Source organism: Mustela nivalis, assembly GCF_964662115.1.
Source record: "Mustela nivalis genome assembly, chromosome: 13".
NCBI classification, from domain to species: domain Eukaryota; kingdom Metazoa; phylum Chordata; class Mammalia; order Carnivora; family Mustelidae; genus Mustela; species Mustela nivalis.
In genome coordinates this window covers 74,458,290-74,478,784 of record NC_139032.1, presented here as the reverse complement: position 1 = coordinate 74,478,784, position 20,495 = coordinate 74,458,290, and the positions used below count along the sequence as shown (strand labels likewise).

General features: G+C 55.9%; 1 protein-coding gene across 7 annotated transcripts in view; it reads left to right on the top strand.

Annotated features, from left to right (window-relative positions):
• The window catches only part of WHRN (whirlin), a 90,205-nt gene that overhangs the window by 61,115 nt on the left and 8,595 nt on the right, over window positions 1-20,495 (top strand). For 2 of the 7 annotated variants that reach the window (XM_082697110.1, XM_082697108.1), the window contains 6 exons: window positions 7,901-8,103; window positions 9,143-9,179; window positions 10,314-10,526; window positions 11,292-11,501; window positions 14,014-14,046; window positions 15,038-15,208. The exons of 1 other annotated variant lie outside the window; for it this stretch is intronic. In XM_082697110.1, the coding sequence (XP_082553236.1) occupies window positions 7,901-8,103; window positions 9,143-9,179; window positions 10,314-10,526; window positions 11,292-11,501; window positions 14,014-14,046; window positions 15,038-15,208 (867 nt within the window). The remainder of the gene's footprint in view (window positions 1-7,900; window positions 8,104-9,142; window positions 9,180-10,313; window positions 10,527-11,291; window positions 11,502-14,013; window positions 14,047-15,037; window positions 15,209-20,495) is intronic. 4 more of the 7 variants (XM_082697113.1, XM_082697112.1, XM_082697109.1 and 1 more) reach the window with 3 other exon arrangements.

The following is a 20,495-nucleotide window of genomic DNA, read 5'->3' as shown; positions in this document are numbered from 1 at the left end:
GCTGGCTGCAAGCGCCCAGCTCCCTACATGCCTGGTCTTGTCAAATTCAACCTTTACAGAAATGGGAAATGTCTCCTGTCTGTCGGCGGAAACCAGAAATGGCAAGAGACTAGCCTGCTTGTGTGTATGTTTGCTCATCGTTCACTGAACTGTTCACTCATTTGTTCACTGAGGCTGTCAGGCATTGTCAGGTGCCGCTCACATGCCGTGCAAGGCGGATGCAGCTCACTGGCCCGGATCTCCATCTCCGTGCTTACAGCTCAGCACGATCTCAAGCCCTGGTGAGAGCTGTGGGGCGTGCGGCCTGGTGCTCTGGGTGGGGACCAGATAGACCTGCCTTGGGAGGGATAGGTCAAAGAAGGCTTCCTGGAAGAAGTGTCTATTGAGCGGAGGTCTGAAGGTCAAATAGGAGTTATTCAGGTAGGGAATGGAGGGGGAAAAAATCTTTTGGGCAGAGAAACAGCATCTGCAAAGGTCCTGAGGTGACCAGAGGCTCCATCTGCTCATAGAACTGAGAGATAACAAGTGTGGATGGATCAGAAAATGCTGGGGGAGAGAAGTGTGAGATGGATTAATGAGCTAAGACCCCTCTCAGGCTAGGTAAAGGATCTTAAAACTCAGTGAGGAGTTTTAAGGAAGGTATGAGAAGATCGGATTTGCAGTTTCAGTTGATCCCTTTGTGGGCTCCTAGGTGGTTCATTCAGTGAATCGTCTGCCTTCAGCTTAGGTCACCATCCCAAGGTCCTGGGATAGAGTCCTACAGCCAGCTCCGCTCAGCGGGGAGTCTGCTTCTTCCTCTCCCTCTACCCCTCCTCTCTGCTCATCTTGCTTTCTCTCTCAAATAAATAAGATCTTGAAAAAATAAAATTTAAATTGATCCCTTTGCTACATAGAGAGGTATATTAGTTAGGGTTTCTCCAGAGAAACAGAACCGATAGGAGAGAGAGAGAGGTAGGCAGGGAGGTAGGTAGATAGAGGTAGGTAGGTAGATAGGTAGGTAGATAGAGATGAAATTTATTATAGGAGTTGACCCATGTGATTCTGGGGACAGAGAAATCCTAACATCTGCCACCTGCAAGCTGGAGACTCGGGAAGGTTAGTGATGTCATTCAGCCCAAGTCCAAAGGCCTGAACCAGGGGAGCAGATTATGTGAGTCCAAGTCTGAAGACTCAAAAATCAGGGGCTGGTGATGTAAATTTCAGTCTGAGTTCTAAGGCCTGAGAACCAGCAGCTCTGCCTTCCGGGACCGGAGACGATAGCCATCTCCACTTCCGCAGAGAGTGGATTCTGCCTTTCTCTGCCTTCTTGTTCTCTTCAGACCCTCCGTGGAGTGGCCACTCTTGCCCACATTGCTAAGGGCAATCTTCATTACTCAGTCGACCAATCCAGATACTAATGTCTTCCTGAACACCCTCACAGACACGCCCAGAAAGAGTGGTTTCCCAGCTATGTAGGCATCTGTGAGCCCAGGCAAGCTGACACATAAAATGACCCATCAGAGGAGAGTGTTGGCAGAGGACACTGACGGTGGGAGCAAGGACGGGGATTGGCAGCCATGACAGTCGTCCAGGCGAGGGTCCTCGGTGGCCAGGACCTGGTCGCAGGCATGGAGACAGAGAGGAGTGAATGGATTACAGACTGTTCTGGAGGGGGAGGATGATGGGCCTATTCAGTCTGGAGGTTTGGGGACTGAGCGCTGGGGTGAGAGCCCTGGAGAAGGTCAGCACGAGCGTGGAGAGCTGTCCCGTTCAATATGGCAGCCACCACACTCACGTGCTGATGGAAATGAAGCTAGTGCGAGTAGGGAAATGCATTTTTTTATTTTTTGTAAATTCTAAATTCAGGTAATTTAATTTAAATGATGGCTACTATGTCAGACAGTCCAGATAGAGACTATTTGCATTATCACGGGAAGTTCTGGTTGCAAGTGCCTTTAAGTATCTGAGTGGAAATGTGGAGTGGACACATGTAAATCTGGGGCTCAGAATAGCAGCTGGGCTGGGTTCAAATCCTGCTGTGCAGCTTGCTTGCTGGGCGTCCTTGGGCAAGTGACTTCACCTCTCCAGTCTCGCTACCCTCATCTAAAAAATGATCCTATTTTTTAGATATTCCATTCCATGCCTCGTGCGGTGCTGCGTAAGCCGAGAGCTCAGTTGTGGGAGGTAACTGGCCCTGAGAGGCACTCAGTGCGGGATGGAAACTTGGTACACCCCCTGGGGCTGACCTTTGCGATCGATCTGATAGGTTTCCTTGGATGAAAGAACTGCAGCGTGGTTTCTCCACCCGAGCTCTGACTTCCAAGCAGATTAGGACCTTGGGCGAGCCCTTTCCCTTTTCTGGCCTCTGTTTTCCCACTGGTGACGTGGGCTTAGAGCAGCCCCTCCTTGAGGTCTGGCCCACGTCCCAAAGAGAGTAAGCAGGAGCTAACAGCAGCTGAACTAGTGTCAGAAGAAGGTACCAGAAGGAGGTGGGGGACCTAAAGTCAGCATACATCACCTTTGCCAGTTCCGTCCGTGGTATTTCTGGTGGGGGTCCTGCCTTATGAGAGCACTAAACCAGAGGCTGGTTTGAAGAGCTCACCGCCTGGCCCAGCCCGTGGCCCCAGCTTGCTTCAGGAGCCTTCTTACCATTAATCTTGATCCTTTTTTTTTTTCCTTCTTTCTTTCTTTTTTTTTTTTTGTTGTTCTGTTTTTAATGTGGACAAGGTTTACTGACTTCTGAACTGTTGGAAAAAACTAATGTTGTCTCATTAGAGCTGCATTGCTCACTTGTACCAAAAAAACCACACCAAAGCCTATTCAAGTTTCATACCTGACATGGAAGACTATTAAAGATTCATAATTGCAATAAAATCCTGTAGTAGAATTTGAATTTTCATTGTGGTAATACTACAGTGGGGGAGGGGGTCCTTATTTGAAGCTACAAAAGCCATTTCAATAAAGGCTGGGGAAGGCAGTGAAAAAGGCCCCGAAAGTGCTTTCATGGACTGGGGGGCTTGTATCTTGCCCCATGACTGGCACTGGGATGCATGTCCCAAGGGGTTGGACTCCTGTATCTTGGCTCAGTACAGATTGAATTGTTGGCAGGGCTCTCTACTGACTGCTTCTTGGAAGGGATCTCAACTACTCCCATCCTTCCATGAGTTCTTTAGGCTCATTTGTTTTCGGTTCCCTCCACCAGGCAGGAATAGAGCACCTACTGTGTGCATGGGGCTGAGAGATGGGAGCCAGAAGGGTAGGCTGGTTTTTTCTTAAAAAAGCTGTGCCTGGCTTGAGCAGGGGCTCTGCGGGCTGGGAGAAGGAAGGCTAAATCCCAGCTCTGCTCACTTCGCTTCCTGGCCTCAGTCTTCTCATCTGTAAAATGGGGTAATGGTAGGTGCTTCGTGGAGGTGGTGAAAATGTAACCCATTGGAAGCTGAAGGCAGGTCCTGAGTAGGAGGCAGGTGAAAAGATAGGGTATGGTTTTAAGGGTCTCAGAGGAAGGGATCACTTCAGCCACGTTAGCATGGCTTCTCAAAAATGCAGCTAACATTTATTGAGCACTTACTGGATACTATAGATACTGTTTCACCTGCTTTATACCTGTCCATTCAGTAAATGTTCACTGGGCATCTACTATGTGCCAGATGCTGTTTTAGGCACTGGGGCTACAATGGCGAGTTAATAGTAAGCCATTCAGTCCTGAAACCCACAAGGGTAGGCACTGATGCTATCCCCACTTCCCAGGGAAGGTAAGAGAGGCACAGAGAGAGGGTGGGGCAGTTACCCAGGGTCATACCTCTGGGGTCAGACCCTCAGAGTGTCCCAGATCTGAGCCTGTCACTTGATGGGCTGTGGATGATTGGGGGGGGGTCTTTCCTCTCCCTTAAAATAAAGAGCGTTTCTATGGTCCCCTCCCCCAGCTCCTCCATCACGGTGATAAATAGGATGCCCATGGTGATAAATTAAATAAAGCCACCCTTATTCATTTATCCTCCCGTGTCCTCCCCATCAACATCCTGTTCGCAAGCAGAGCAATACTGGAGACTCGCTCACACTGCATCTGTCTCTCCTTTCTCCTGGGGATCGTGTCCTGCTGAGCTCAGGGTGGCGTGGGTGCCTTCTTGCTCCGGAAGCCTTGGAGGCTGGGCTTTGCCATGGTCTCACTCTATGCAAGAGCGGTCGCCCTGTGCGGTCTGGGCCTCAGTCTCCCCCATCTGTAGGAGACTTTGGCAGTCATAGCATCTTTGCCTTCCTACTCATTGCCTTGTCTATGCACGTCGTCTAACTCCAGGCTAGCTGCAGAGAAAGGATCAAACACTGTTGAATTCTTCGTCTTGAGGGGAAAGAGCTCAGTCGAGGCCTGTAAACATTGCCACCTCCAACTTCACATCACCCAGACCCAGGGAAAGGGGCAGGTCGGGGGGTGGGGGAGGATGGGTGTCTCCCTTCCCTTCACCATTTACTGAATGTCTCCCTCGAGCCAGGACACGGTGGGATAAAGGTGAGAGCTGCGTGAAGAATGCGCAAACAGCTGGGCTCAAGCTCTGGCTCTGTTTTTTCCATCCCATGTGACCTCGAGCAAGTCACTTGACATCTCAGAACCTCTCCCCTCCTTTGGGAAGGGAAGGGAATGAAAAGCTGTCAGAAGCCTCTCGTGTGCCGGTGGTCCCATGGGATTTTTGCGGCCTCCTGGGCCTTGCTGGTAGCATCGAGCCCATTTTACAGACCGAACACCGAGACTCAGAGGGTGCTCAAGAGCAGAGCAGGGCCACACCGCCCCTACTTCCCGGTTGCCTGGCTGCAGAACCAAAGGCTTCTTTCTGATGCACCGTAGGGATGGGACTCCTCACCCCGCACGTCACACGGGGCTCTGATCAGCGGGGAGACACCGGGTTTGTTTGTTGGGGCTTGTGGACTCTGAATGGCGGTGAGCGTGCAGACCCCCGTTCTGGCGAGCAGAGGAGAGAACCGGACTCAGAGAGCCGGGAGCGTCTCAGACCAACTCTGATGCTGTGCATGGCTGCGTGGGGGCCCAAAGCCAACCCTGTCTAGAACCTGGGTTTTAAAACAGACGCTGGGAGAAGGAGAAAGGAGGAGATTGGAAGGAGATTGAGAAGATGGGCTCACACACCCCCGTTCAGAGCGGGTTTCCCAAGCATGACTTCTGTTTCAGGCCTGCTCCCCAGGTGGGCTGCACGCGAACCCCACGGTGCCTCCCACAAATCCAGCAGAGATGTACTTATTCAGCAGGCGTGAAGGGAAACTGAGGAGCCCAGCAGCCTTGAGGCTTCAGGACCGTTAGCACTGAGCACAGGGCCGGAGCAGGAGGCGTGCCTAATTCACGAGACTGCAGACATGCCCGCAGCAGGCTCCGGGCCCGGGACAGTAACCGGAGTTTGGAAACCACCGTGCCCCCCCCCACCAAAAACAAAACAAAACAAAACAAAAAACCATTGCCCCTCATGGTTACTGACACCGCCCCACCCCAGGTTGTCAGATTTAGCAAATTCAAATACAGGGTGTCCTTTTAAGTTCCGTTTAGTGTACCTCCGTGTGGGGCGGTGTTTGAACGTTCCCCGCCCAGCCTCTTCGGAGGGCCGGTAGATGCTGGTGGAATTGAACTGTCCCTCCCCGGGCTTCCCCACCTCCCACCCTCCAGGGCCTGGAGGGAGAGGCTTGTGCCCCAGAGGGTGCCCTGACATATCGGGTCTCTCAGATGCTGGTTCCTTTCATTAAACTGCTGGGATGGAAGTAAAGTGTGTGGGGAAGGTTAAAACTGATTCCCTTCGCTTAACCAAAGCCAAAGCTCTTGGGAGAGACGCGGAGGAAGCAGAGCCCCTGAGCAGACCAGGTGGGGCGGTGGGGGGGGGGGGGGGTTGGCGGGAGTTGCGGGCTGGCTGCAGCCCAGAGCTGTGGGGGTGTGGGGGCTGCAGAGTGGGCTCAGGCCAGGCAGAGCGCAGAAACCACTGGCACACGGGAGGCCGTGTCCTGACCTGGGTGCAGGGGCCCTGGCAGGAGGTGCCCTCCGTCCTCAGCACAGAGGAGATCCCAGCTCAGGAATTTCGGTGTGAAGAGGAGGAGGAGGAGACCCAGGTTGGGGGGCCACGGGGGTGTGGAGGGTGAAGACTGGGTGAGACCTCCTGGAGGGTTACCAGGGGGAATAAAGGCAGAGTTGATGATGGGGCAAGTTTTCAGATCTGGGTGCCGTGGATAGGACTGGGGCAATGGCAGGATAGTGGCTTTGGACATGCCAGGTCTGAAGTGATGTCATGTGTCCCCAGGCAGAGCTCCTAACAACAACTCAGTAGCAGAAAGCAGGAGAGCTGTGCGGCCGTGCTGACCTGGGTCTGTGTCCTAGCTGTCCTCTCCACGGGCTCTGTGACCACACACTATTCACTTAACCTCTCTGAGCCTCCGTTTTCTCTCTGGCAGAGTGGAGAGCAAAGATACCTCCTTTGCAGGATGTTGAGGCTATCAAAGAAGGAAAATATACATGTAAAGGGACAAACCAGGTACTCGGCACACATTCAGTGTCCAGTAATAGTGGCTTGAAATTTGGGGCCCCAGGCTGGTGCCATGTTTTGGTCCCCCCTGGGCTGCGGCAGAGACGCTCCTGGTGCAAGGAACGGGGGTCTGACTTCTCATTCATGCAATGGATTTTTGTGGAGTTCCCACTGTGTGCCGGGCGCTGGGACACAGTGTGGGAAAACCCAATCACAGCATAAATCTAAGCCCACTCTTGAGCACGGGCGGCATGAGAGCAGAATCAGGGCTGTCGTGCCCAGTGTGGCATCCTGGCTCGGAGCGGGCACCTGCTAGGTTGCGTGGGCAAGGGGAGACACGAAGTCTGAGTTTGCTTTCTTTACTGGAAATCCCCCCAGCTGCTGGCGAGGCCCTAAGGAAAGGAAAGACGAGCAACTGGGGACCAGGGTTCTGATTCTCCATCTCATCCACACATCTTCACTCCTATGTTCTTTCTTCCAAATACCCCTGTGGCTCACCTTTTCCCAATTCTGCTTTGGAGAAAATGCCAGGAAAACCCTCTGGGGGTTGCTCCTGAGCCATGGGCAGGCTGGGAAGCTGGGGAGAAGGAAAAGCAGGCAGGGACGACTGGCATTATGAGGCTGCCCTTCAAGGCCACAGTGGGGAGAAGCCCTGGGCAGCCCCTTCCCTGCCGCGAGCAGAGAAGCAGACCCTCCTCGGAGGGGAGCCATGCCGGCAGTCTGTCGGACGCCCCGTCTCACGCTGAGGCATCCTCCCTTCCAGCCTCGTGTAATTCTGTCACGGTTTTATTTTTATGGGAAGGCTCCTTTTTTCCTTTTACTTTTTCATCCTTTCACTTAAAAAAAAAAAAGTGTTTTTACATTACAAAATAAAACTGCCTGAGAATTGCAAGAATCCAGGTGATATGTTACTGCTTTATTGGGAGACCAGTTTTCTCACTTACTGCTTCTTTCCTTGAGTCAATGAAAATACTGTTTGCATTTCAAGGAAATGTGTGCATGCTTGCGGTAAAAATTTCAACCCTGTGGAAGCGTAAAAGGGCCATCATGGAAGCACACCTTCGCATCTCTCCCCCTGCCCTCCCCCCTCAGTCACCCCCAACAAGTTGCTCCCAGGTGGCTGTTACTGTCTAGATAAGGGGACCCTTGGGGAATCTTGTTGTAGACCCACCTCTCTAGACCACTGCTAGGCCGAAGGGAGGTAGCCCTTTTTAGTAACAGGAGCATGGGCTCAGGCTCGGGACTGGACGGTTGGCTCTGCCATTGACTTGCTCTGTGACCCACAGGCATCCACATAACCTCTCTGAGCCTCAGTGACCTTCTCGGCAGGCTGGGATCAGGGCTCTAAAGCCCTGGGCATGAGTCGGTGTCCTGCATGCCACCCAGGTGACTGTGTCGTTTGGTGGTCTCTGCAGGTTGGGGACCAGATTCTGGAGGTGAACGGGCGGAGCTTTCTCAACATCCTGCACGACGAGGCAGTCAGGCTGCTCAAGTCTTCGCAGCACCTCATCCTGACAGTGAAGGACGTCGGGAGGCTGCCCCACGCCCGCACCACGGTGGACGAGACCAAGTGGATTGCCAGTTCCCGGATTGGGGACACCAGCACGAACCTGGCAGGGTCTGGCTGCACCCCTCCCTCCGGGCCCCAGGACCGCAGTACCGTCTCTGAAAGCCTGTGATGCCCCCCCCCTCCCGTCCCCTCACCACTCCCGGATCTGTAACGATTCTGAGAGCCTGCCTTCCCCATCCCACGGTCCCTTGCGATGGTGGGCATGACCTCGGGCACATCCTTTCCCCTCTCCCGGCCTGTTCCCTGTGGGAACCTGAGCCGCACTGTCACCTTCTCGCGTTGTTTATCTCGCGCAAATCAGTTAACTTAATCTTGGGCCCTTAGGTCCTTTGTCTGAAAGTGGGGCTCCTCACCCAGGCCCCCATCCCACTCTGGGGATGAGGACCCTGTGAGTTCCCTGAGGAAAAGGGTCTTGGGAGTCATGAAGTGGCTACAGCTGCCGACGGCTGCAGCATTGCTGAGAGGGTCACGTGTCCCCTTTGGATTTCCAGCAGGTGTCTCAGCCTGGCTGGTGGCCTCCCGGGCCAGGTCCACGCAGAGCATCCCTCTCCCTGCCTAGCCTCCCCTCTCCCCTCTCGCCAGCGCGGTATCATAAATGTTTTAGTTAGCTTCCAGCATTTAAAAAGGCATCAAGTTTCCCATGGAAAGAAAAGAAAAACAAAAAACAAACCTGGATTTCTGGCTGCTGCTTTAAAATAAGGAATTCTGGTGGCTTGAGCGCATGTTTTTTCAAGAAATTGGGCTGGAGCTGAGCTGCCCCTGCCAGTTGCCGCCCTGCGTCTCCAGGGTTCTTCCCCCTCCCTAGGGTCGGCCAGACCCCGAGGCCGTGGGCTATTGTCTCCTGTCCTGGTGTTACCTGCCTGGGCCTGTAGGGTTGGAAGCAAGTGTGTGAGTGGAGAAGTGCTGCCCACAGGCTCCACTGGGAGGCCAGAAGCCGCTCAGCTGTCCAGGTGGTCACGTCCCCTTGAACCGCCCCAGTGGGGTGAGGCCAGGGCTCTCTCCTCCCGCTCCAGATCAGCCTCTCCCTTGCTCGCGTCTGTCCGAACTGCTCAGTCGTGCCGCTGAACACATTCATCTTTCTCCATAGATTTCCTGGGGATCTTCCCACGGAAGGGACAAACAAGGTAGGGCAGTCCCCATCCATGGCTATCTTCGGCTTCCATATACATCCCCGTGGGGGTGGTGAGGGGGTTGCAGAACCGCTCATGTGCGTGATCTCATTTTGTTTGGGCAGTCCACTGACTGTCCATCCGTCCTTCATTCCACACACATCTGGCCCTGGGGATGGTGGCACTGAACGGAACCAATCAGATCCCTGCCCCCATGGAGATTATGCCTAGTGAAGGAGACACACAGGAAGAACAAACCTGCCCACCTATCTAATCACAGAAGACGTTTGGTGCCACCAGGCCGGGCTCCATAGCCTCATAGCCTCAGAGAGAGCAACCGATGGGACGTCCGATTTAGGCGGGGTGAGAGACAGAGGAGAGGGTGGAGGCTCTCTGACTTGGTGACATGATGCTTGGACTGGGCACTGAGTGTTAAAAAGAATTAACCACATCGGAGTCCGGCGCAGGGTGGGCAGGGATGGTCTAGTCGGAGGGCACAGCCTGTGCGAGAGCCCTGCGGTGGCAAGGAGAGCTTGCTGGGTGGGGGCGGTGAGCGAGCAGGAACTGGGAACAGAGTGACAACAGGTGGGATCACTGGGTCACACAGGGATTTGGGGGCTGCCTAAGAGGTTTGACTTCTAACCTAAAACAATGGGAGACCATGGGGGGATGTCTGTTTTTACCAGATCACCTCAGCAACTCCACGTAGGTGATGGGAGACACAGAGGGAACACCAACAGCATCTTGGCCACAGCCCGGATGATGCCAGAGGCAGTGGAGGGGAGAGGGAGGAGGGGGTGCGGATCTGTGCTCGGTCTTGGAAGTCAAGTTACCATTACTCCCGATTTACCAAGGGAGGCCCTGAAACCTAGAGAATAAATCGGAAACCATAATGAGACCGCTCAACTCTAAACAGTTACGGGAGCTGTGGAGAGGACACGTGAAAGAGGCTGTGGAGGGCGTGAAGCCCTTTGCGAACGCACAAGGCCGCACAGTCTGAAAACGGACCCAGGCCCCCCTGCAGGTGCACAGCGCAGACCAAGGCCACAGAGGGGACCCCCGCCCCCGCACTGTGGTCCCTGGCATGGCCCCGCCACGTGACCCCAGAGCCCTTCGGAATTCCCGGACACCTGTCTTCCTGTCTTTCAGCCGGGATTCTACAAGGGGCCAGCCGGCTCCCAGGTGACCCTGAGCAGCCTGGGGAACCAGACGCGCCTGCTGCTGGAGGAGCAGGCCCGGCACTTGCTGAACGAGCAGGAACGCGCCACCATGGCCTACTATCTGGACGAGTACCGCGGCGGTAGCGTCTCCGTGGAGGCCCTGGTCATGGCCCTGTTTGAGCTGCTCAACACCCACGCCAAGGTGATCCGAGCCCCTCCGTGGGCAAGGCGGCGGTTCCTGAAGGCTCTGCCTCCTCCCTGTGTTCCCCACTCCTTTCCTGCGCACCCGCAAAGAGTCAGGCGGAAGTGGCCCTGGGCGGAGACCGGTGACCGAGGTGCCCCTGTCCCAGGGAAGGCAGCCCCCAGACTCCTGGGGAAATCGTCTATGGACGTCCCCTGTGATGTGGGCTCTAGCAACGTGGCTGTGGATACTGAGCATACATCTAGAATCGTCGGGATTGCTCTTCAAAGCGATGCCCGGGCCTGTGAAGGCCACACATCTGGGGGTGGGAGCCTGCCACAAGCCGCCGGTGCTGGCCGCTTTGAGAGCCAGGCTGGAGGAGGTCTGGGGTCCAGAAGCTGCACAAAGGAAGAAGGGATTCGACCTCTTGGGAGCAGAGGCGTGTGGGAAGGTTTAATAGAGGAACCGGGATTTGCGGAGAAGGAGGGAAGGCCGTTCCGGGTGGGAGGGCAGCCACGGGCTTCCCGGAGCGTTCGGGGAGCTGCAGTCGTGCGTGCTGGCTGAGATGCGAGCCAGGACGGGGAGAGGGAGGCAGGCGTCAGTGAGGCTGGCCCAGCTTCCGGGCTGTGGCGGGGCTTGACTCCCCCAGGACAGTGCGGAGCCCCAAGGGGTTAAGGAGGGAGGGGCCAGAGGTCAAGTTGGCACGCGGGTGATTTGGCGTAGCAGGGCATGGGTCCCCCCACTGGTGGACCTCCGGCTGAGTGCCCTCTTTGTCCCCCTCCCCAGTTCTCGCTCCTGTCTGAGGTGAGGGGCACCATCTCCCCGCAAGACCTGGACCGCTTCGACCACCTGGTGCTGAGGCGGGAGATCGAGTCCATGAAGGCCCGGCAGCCCCCTGGCCCTGGGGCCGGGGACACCTACTCCATGGTCTCCTACAGCGACACGGGCTCATCCACAGGCAGCCATGGCACCTCCACCACCGTCAGCTCGGCCAGGGTGAGCTGCCCCTGCCCCATCCCTGGCTTTGCGGCCAGCGGGGGTGGGGCGTCAAGGTCCAGCCTTTGCCGTGAGACGGATCTAGGCGAGAATCTCAGTGCCACCCCTTACCAGCTCTGTCCCTTGCCTTTCTGAGCTTCAGTTTCTTCCATTGGAAAAAATTTGTTGTCGAATGCCTGACGCGTGCCCAGCAAGGCGCTAGGAGACAGCTAGTGAACAAGGCAGATATGGCCCTGCCTCTTGGGCTCCCGGTCTGCGGGGGGGCAGGCTCAGGGAGAAAGGTGAAAAACACAGGTAAAGAGAAAAAACAGTAACAGTCCATGGGAGGACCCCACCATGAAGGCTGTGCCTTCATGGGGTCGTCATGATGGGATCTCCCCAAGACACCCCCTCTTGTCTTTAGAGCCCCCACGACTTTCTCCCAGACTCCTCAGCTACCCCCAAAAAGCATGCGGTCCCTCCTGGGTTCTGCCCCCCAGGATGCTCAGAGGCAAATTAATCCCAGGAGACCTTTGCAAGGAAGGAGCAAAGGAAATGCCTTGCGGCTTGGTTGGGGAACCAGTCATCCCTGTCCGTGTGGCAGGAAAAGCTGGGTCGGAGGTCAGGAGAAGGGGCCTGTCTCACGCCCTCCGCTCCTGTCTTTAGATCACTTATCATCACCACTCTCCCGGGGGAAAGGGCAGGGCAGAGCCGTATTTCTCAAGCCCTGCTGCTCCCAGATGCTGAACTGGGAGACCTTACGGGGGAATCTCAGTAGACTTGGGGCAGATGCACTCAGTTCTCCAGCTGGAGCAGCAGAGCTCCGGCCACACGGCGGTGTCTAAGGATGCCGGCCAGGAGTTAGTGGGCACCAGTGAGCTTGTGGCCAGCAGGAAACAGCCCTGGGGCAGTGCCCTTGCTTTTGCAGACAACTTGGGCTTCTTCTTAGCTCTGGGGAGATGAGTATCTGGGGAACTTCTATGTCTCTGTCTTCCACCCCTACTGTTCTGAGTCCCCTTCCTCTGCAGGAGTCCTTGTCCCTTCCTGGGGGGCCCAGACAGCTGCCAGGCATTCCTCTAGGGCTCTGGCTGCAGTGGAGACCATGTCATGCTTCGGGGGATGGGCAGGTTACCTCTGGGGCAGGCCAGAGGGTGTTCCCCACCTGGGGCTGTGAGTTTTTGGCTTTGTGGCGGCACGCTGGTGATGAGCTAACTTCAGGCTATAGGGACCTGGCCGAGGGGCCGTTTCTCTCAGGGTCCAGCTCCACTGAGACTGGTCTTGGACATGCCCATGTGGGTCTTCAGGAGCCATAAGCCACAGCTCTGAAACCTGGGGGACGGCAGTCTGTAATTCTGGAATGGTCTCTCTAGAATCGGGGATGAGAGACCCAGTGGGGGGATGAGATGTATTCTAGCTTGAGAGGGAGGAGATTTAGGTCTAACGCCCGGCTTCTCTGAGCCTTAGTTTCCCCATGAGTAGAATGGCCCAAGGTCTTCTTTGCCCAAGGCTCTGATGGCAGTCAAGGTAAATATTATGTCCAGCTCAGCGCTGGCCTGCCATGACCTTGCCCAACCCAGGGGTCTCCTCCAAACCTAAGAAGAGTTGGCCCCCACCGGTCTCAGCCCCATGCTTCACTGCCCAGTGCCTCAGTTTCCCCACTTGCCCTGAGACAGCGATGCTGCTATGCCTAGCATTAGGATGCCCAGGGAGGATTAAACGAGGAGTGACCTCCCTGTTGGCACCAGCATCCCAGAAATACTGCCCAGACCCTGAGGACAGGTGGAGCCTCAACTCTTCCTGACTTCCCCCAACCTGGCTGGAGAAAATCACCTTGAGGGTTTGCACCCAGGACCTTGGAGTCCTGACAGGCAGACACTTGGAGGCTTCTGGAAAGCACTGGATTGAGGCTCTGCTCCTCGGCTTCACTCTTATCCTGCCTCCAGCGTCCTCACATGCACAGCGTGGGGCCCATCCCTCCGACTCAGACCTTCGCTGCCGGCACAAGGCTTGGGGCTCTCTACAATGCAAGTTTCCTCTGATCCAGGTTTTTGAATAAGGTCCTCCTTCAGGCTCTGCCTGCCATTAGCAGGTGTGACCTTGGACATGTCACTTCTCTTCCCCGGGACTCCGTTTTTCCACCTACCCAATGGGAGTGACAGTCCCAGCCTCACCAGCTGGGAAGTCCCAGGGTTGTGTCTCACAGTGCATAGCCGTCTTCTGACAGCCCTTCTCAAGGACAGGTGTCATTTCTGCAGAACCGCAGCGACCCCGGGTTTCCTTCGAGGAGGCAGTTACCAAGAAGGAGTGCTGGTTGCGGCAACGGGAGCTTTCTTCTTCATCCCTCCTTTACGCCCGCCCCAAGTGTCTGGAGGAAACAGAAAAGGGATCTTAGAGAACCGTGTTCATTTTTGCCTTTCTCTGTGTGTGTGCATGTGTGCATGCTGGGCAGAGGGGTGGCTGCTGAACCCGCCCCATCCCTAATATTTATTTGATGTATTTTTCTTTTTGCCTTTTGCTCACCCTTCCTCCCCAGGAGCGGCTGCTGTGGCTTATAGACCTGATGGAGGTACCGTCCTTCCTGCCGGGCGGGGCCGTGGGAGTCCCCTAACCGGGGTGGAGGTAGGGGGCCGTGGCTCTTCCTGCCACCCCCTTATGTCTGCACCGGACCCTGGTGGGAACTGGGATTCTTCTCGGTGCTCACTGTCCCTCCTGTTGGCCGGTCCATCAGGTTTCCCCAGGCTTTGGGGTGAGGAGGCCCTCCGCTTAAACCCCAGCCCTGCTACTTCCTTGCTGTGTGACCTCAGAAAGGGATTTTACCTTTCTGAGCTCAGTTTTAGGGTCTGTAACCTGGGGATGATCATTTCTGTGCTGTGGAGCTGTTGAGAGACCTCTTGTGCTTTCATACGCTGTGAGCTCTGTCTAGAGTCTTCTCTTTCCCACTTCACATGGCCTGCTGTCTCCTCTGTGGGCATGAGCCCTACGCTTACATGCCACCTCTTCCCAGAAGGCTTCCGTGATTCTCTGACTTCCCTATGGCTCCTCCAGCCCCCTGAGCGTCCCATTGTCCTGACTCTTGTCTCATTATATTCTAAGAATGTTTACAAGCTTGGCTGGCTACTCCGCTTGACCACAGCAGTGATTGTGTCTGGAATCAACAATGAATCCCTCATGTCCAGCCCAGGGCCTGGCCCATATAAACGACAGGGGCCTTTCTTAATAATTGTTGTTGTTGGCGTTTGTTGAGAGTTCTTCGTGGCACTGTGATAATGCTTTCCACCTGTATCTTCTTTGACTTTCCCAGTAACTAGGAGTGGCAGGTACCACCATGATCCCCATTGCACAGGGAAGAACACCAAAGTCAGAGACAAAAGCGACCTGGTCCAGGGCACTCAGCTAGTGAGTGGTAGAGTCAGGATCCGGTAGTTATCTACTCACCACCAAGTGACAGGCACTGGTCTGCAACCCCAGCACATGTCTGTGAGCTTTTGCTGCAAGTGATGCTGAACCCCCAAATCTGGATGGACAATAACCCAAAGCATTTCTTTCTTGTGACCCAGATCCTGTCCCTCATGGAGCTCACCTGCTTTCCTGACTGTGTTCAAACGCCTGTCACATGGCTCTCACCTCTTCTGAGTTTGTCTTCCCTGGGAAACAGGAGGGACCAGGGACCAGGCAGGGAGCACGTCTTTCTCCTGTCTGTCTGCCCAGTGCCAGCCCAGGCTCTGGAAGTGAGTTGGGGCCCAGGAAATGTGGAGCAGAAACTGAAATGAATCTGCCTTCCCTGGCCACACAGGGTTATCTTCTCATATCCCAGCCTCCTAACCTTCTACCTCCCACATGATAGGAAAATGTCCTTGGCGCTGCCATCCAGGCAGGCAGAGCGGCAGAGGGCTGGCTCCCGTGACCCAGATGCCCGCCCCAGATGGAACCAGTTTCCATTTAGCCCGAATTCTGTGGGCCACGCTCTGCAGTTCGCGATCGTGGGTTAAACGTGGCTCATTCTGCAGCCATTTTCCCTTAAAGCAGACAAAATCGATCAAAGGAGATCAGATGCAGCCTTCCTCCGTTGACAAATAGTGTTTCTTTTCCATTTGTCTAATAGAGGGCTGGCCCTGGGAATTTTTCCTGCCTCCAGACAATGTCATTCCCCTCCCCTTCGGATGTCAGCCGCGAGAGCTGAGCAGAAGCAAGGCTTCCCTACCATTAATTGGGTTCATTGTGGAGTACAAGCCAGCCTGGGGCAGAGGGACTTAAGCAAATGGGTTGGGGAGTCCCGCAGCTGGGGCTGGCTCTCCCAAGTGGTAGCGGTCACACCTTGGACAGGTGACTGAAGCTTTGGGAGCCTTGAGTCCTCTGGGTTGTCATGAAAATTCATGAGTGAGCTCAGGAGCGGACTTGTAGGCATGGAGTACTTGCGAGCCCATTCTGTTGATACTCTGAAGACTGGCAAAGGGCACTGTGGAGGATTTCGGGGGAAAAGAGGTTGCAGAGGCCAAGGCCAGCCTTGTACCTATGAAGCAGGTGCCGTTGAGGTCAGGGGCCGCAGCTGGAACTGCCCCGCCTTAACCTCAACCTCTTTCCACCTGGAATTGAGAGGTTCACACTCCAAGCCTCTCGGGTGCCTGGAAAGGGGCTCCCTGGGCCTGCCAAGGCATGCTGGGGTGGGGGGCTGCTCTAAAACCCTGTTGTCCCTGCCCCTAGGCAGTAAGGTGAGAAATGTGGCTATCAGCACGGTTCTCCCTTATGGTCTCTATGCCTTTCTCCTCGTCTAAAGAGGGAAAGTCCTGGGGCAAAAGGAGGGTGGAGAAGCTCAGGCCGGTCTCGGGCTTTTCCAGCTGCAGGGACCCCGAACTGTGAGGGCAGCTTTTCCCAGAAACAGGGAGAAAATGATCAGAGGACCTTCTCCCATCTCCTGTGTTGTGCCTTCGGTCCAGCCTGGTTGGGTGTAGAGGGTCCTTTGCTGGGCAAGCCCTCCTGCAGTAGAGGAGCAGGAAGGAGCCCAACTACTGACTCCTACATCAGCCAGTCCTGTGGCGAGCATTCGCTGAGCACCCCTCCTTGCCCCCCATCCCTGGTTCTGAGACGACAGCACCTGCTGCCTGGGAGCTTAGCAAGTCCTGCTGGGGAGCAGCCTCAGGTCAGACCACCTACCTAATTCACACCCTGAGAAGCAGGTCGAGGACCGGGGCCCTGACCAATGCGGGCTGTCAGGGAGCGGATGTTGGAGCTGAGATCTGAGGTCATTGGCATCAAATGGGCAATCCACCAGGCAAGGAGCTGAGGAGGCCAAATTGGCATATGCAAAGGCCCTGAGCTCAAGGCTTGTGGACCCTGGAAGGAACTGTGGGAAGTCAGGAGCGCCAGAGTGCCAGGGGTGAAGGGGAGAGGGTGCAGGCTTAGCAGCAGGAAGCACCAGGGACTCGGGCTTAACCCTGAAACTGTGGAACACCACTGAGCGTCTTCAGGCAGGAAGTGACAAGATCTTGTCTGTATCTTTTTTTTTTTTTTTTAAGATTTTATTTATTTATTTGACAGAGATCACAAGTACGCAGAGAGGCAGGCAGAGAAAGAGGAGGAAGCAGGCTCCCTGCTGAGCAGAGAGCCCGATGTGGGGCTCGATCCCAGGACCCTGATACCATGACCTGAGCTGAAGGCAGAGGTTTTAACCCACTGAGCCACCCAGGCACCTCTTGTCTGTATCTTTTAAAATGCTTCCCCTGTGTGTGGAGAGAGCTCAGTGGGCACAGGTAGATGGAGTGACTTGGCGAGGCTACTGCTACAGTCTGGGTAGCTACAAGCCTGTGGCTGGGCAGACTAGCTCTGCAGCCCCTGCCCCAGGAAGCCACTCGGGTCCAAGATTAGGACACAGCAAGGCTGGAGCTCATTTTTCTGCTTAAGAACAGCCCATTCCCAGCTAAGAGGCCTCCACACGAGCTCCCTGCATCCTCAGAGCCATAAATCCAGCAGAGGCGTCAGTGAGGCTCGGGGCGGCTGCAGCTTGGCCTCAGCCCGCCAGCCCTTTGCGGCGTGTTTGCCTCCCTGTGGACACTTGGGAGGGTTGGAAGCTGTTTCCCGCGGTCAGAACCAAGTCCACGGAGGCCAGCCCTGCTCCTCCGGAGAGCACGGCGTGGGGTGCGGGGGGAGTCAGACGAAGCATTGACCCAAGACAGCGGTCTTCACCTTCCCTGTGCCACGCACACCTCCGGCAGGCTGGCAAGCCCCAGCACCCCTTCTCAAAAAACAGCCTTAAGTATTTAAAAGAAAATGCATCATTGGGTTACCCAAAAACCCAAATTATACAGCAGAATGCCATTTTCAAAATTCCAGAACAATTTGGAAACCATGTGCTTCCTGATGAGGACGCACCGTAGCGAGGTCCGACAGTGGGTCAGCGAGGCTGTGAGTGTGAAGCCGGGGTGAGCCCACATGGGGTTCAGTGGCACCTACAGCTACCGGGAGAGACCTGGGATCTCAGTCGGCAACAGTGTCTCGGGTGCTGCCCATTCTGCTGGGCTGTCGCCTCCGTTTATAAGGGAGGAAATGTGTCATGTGGACTGGAGGGTCACGGAAAGCAAGAGGCAGTGTTTTCCCTCAGCTGGGTTCTTGGGGTCACCGCATCCCTCCTGGAGCCCGGCTCTCCAGCACCCGTCACACTCTCTGTCCACGGAATGAAGTCCTTTTCCTGAGAGCATTGGGAGGGTGATGCATGCAGGCAGAAGGTAGCACATTCCATCTGCACCACACAGGCCTCCTGAGGACCTCTGTGGTTTGGCGGGCAAACATGATGGCAGGAGAGCGGACAGCGGGTAAAAGTGCCCAGAGCCAGCCCAGAACTGGGGCAGTTCCCGTGGTCTCAGCCACGCGAGTGAGTGTGGGTTCCAGCCCTCTGTTTGGGGACCCACACCGTTCTGCCCTTCCCTGCCAGCTGCCAGACTTCCAGCCTCACCCCTTGCTTTGAGAGCTCGGGAGTAGGACCAGCCTGTCTCCACCAGCGTGGCCATTGGCCCAGGGGCTGGCTCCTTGATCCTTTTGGAACCTCAGTCCTGCCCACTTCACTCCAGGCAGCCCCACTGCCCCCCCCCCCAGTCCAGGAATGCCAGGACTCTGGCTCCACCTAGCTGGTCCCCTCCCCCACCCTGACCTTCCTGGGGCGGTGGCTCCTGTCCCCCAGCTCCTGCCCTTTGCTCTCTCCTGCTCTCCACCTCTCCCTCCCATCGTCCTTCTGTTCTCCTCTCTCACACCCACTCCCCTCAGCTTTCCCTCCTCTGTTCCTTGGACAGAAATCTCCATGATGACCTTCTGGGAACTTTCCCATCTACAGAGTGGGGGGCCCCTAGTCTCAGGCCTCTGGTGCATGTAGGGGCAGCGTTGGGGGGAGCCCGATGTCCTGACATCAGAGTAAAGAAGCCAGAAGAACAAAGAGCTGAAAATAGCACCTTTATGTAAGAGCCTTCCGTTGTAAGGAGGGTGGGGAGGAGGAACCAGGGAATTGGGCTGGAGGGAGGTGGAGGGGGGGGGCTCATTCTGCTGAGGCGACAGCTGGGCCAGCAATTGCCTAGAAGCATCACCACCTCCCGAAGCTCGAGTCCACCTGGCAGGGGTCCGCACCGGGGACTGCCCGACATCATTTCACTTTATTTTGGGCCCACAGTTCCCTCGGTCCAGACTCCTGGGGTATCTGGGCCCTGACTGGGCCAACTCAGACAAAAAGAAGGTCTTTTTCCTAAGAAGAAGGGAATTTTCTGAACCGTCACTGATTTGAGGAGGAAGGAGATGGGGGGAGCAGCCGATCCTGAGGGCGTCCTGGCTCTTGTGTCAAGCAGTCGGAATAACAGAACAGACCTTGAACACTTGAAGCTCAGCTTCCCGCCTCATCCTTGCTGTGTGACCTTGGGCAGGTGGCCTTCCTTCTCTGAGCCTCAGCGACCTCAGCTGTAAAACGGATGAACGGCCTCATCTAGAGAGCTAGTGGAGCCCCTGAGTCTAAACCTGCAGCCAGTCTCCGGCCTCAGTGGGTGTCGGAATGGGGGGTGGCCCAAGCCGTCAGCAGGGTGGGGGTGAGCACGATGAGGAGGCCAGGAGGCGCAGGCCGGCTCCTGCATGAGCTCCGACCTTGATCCTCGTCTCGAAGCCTGTTCCTCGAGCGTTTGTGCTGACGCGTCCCCGGGGTTCTTAGCCTGCTGTCTGTAGCTATTTCAGACGCACGAGGAACATGGCTCGGGGACTCGGGGCTCCTGAGCCGTCTGGATTTGGCAGATGGAGTCTGGCAGGGCCGGGCTCTGACCCGTCTGCCGTTTGCTCCACTTCGGGCCTTCCTCCCAGGCCTGGATATTTATGCTCCCCGCCCCCCAACCCTCACCCTCCTGACTTTCCATCCCTGCCTTCCGACTTGGTTCCAGGATGCTATTGTAGCGAGGACGGGCTGAGGCCAGGGGCCAAGGATGGCTGTACTGTTCCATGCCAGCGAGGGGCACTGTCGGGACCCTGTCCAATTCTGGGGTCAGGGTAGTGCTGCGTGGGCTTTGGGACCACCCCCACGTGGGTTCGAAACCCACGGTAGAACGTCCGTGTGGTCTTGGACAGGTCACATCCCTCTCCGAGCTTAAATGTAAAATCTGTGAGGATCCCAGGGGCTGCCTCTCGCAAAGACTCAAAGGAGAGCGCGTCAAGTAAAACGCCCTGCAGAGGGCCTGGTGTGTCGCCCTCCCCAGTTTGTGGCTCCCGTCCTCTGCTCTCTCTGAGATAAAGCCCCACCCACTCTGCCGTCTGTGCCAGAGAACTGCTTGTGTCGTCAGGGCTCTGGATCCTTCCTCTCTCCCTCTCGAGCGCCCAGTTACCACTGCCAGCCACACCAGGGGTCCTGAGCGGAAGTGTGTGGCACCTGCTGTGTGCATGGCCCTGGGAGGGGTGTTGGGGACACAGTGACCTGCATACCATTTATTCCCCATGAGTCAAGGATGCCGGATAAATGCTTATGGACTGAATGAGTGCCCAAAGCTCCGAATGTACCAGAAC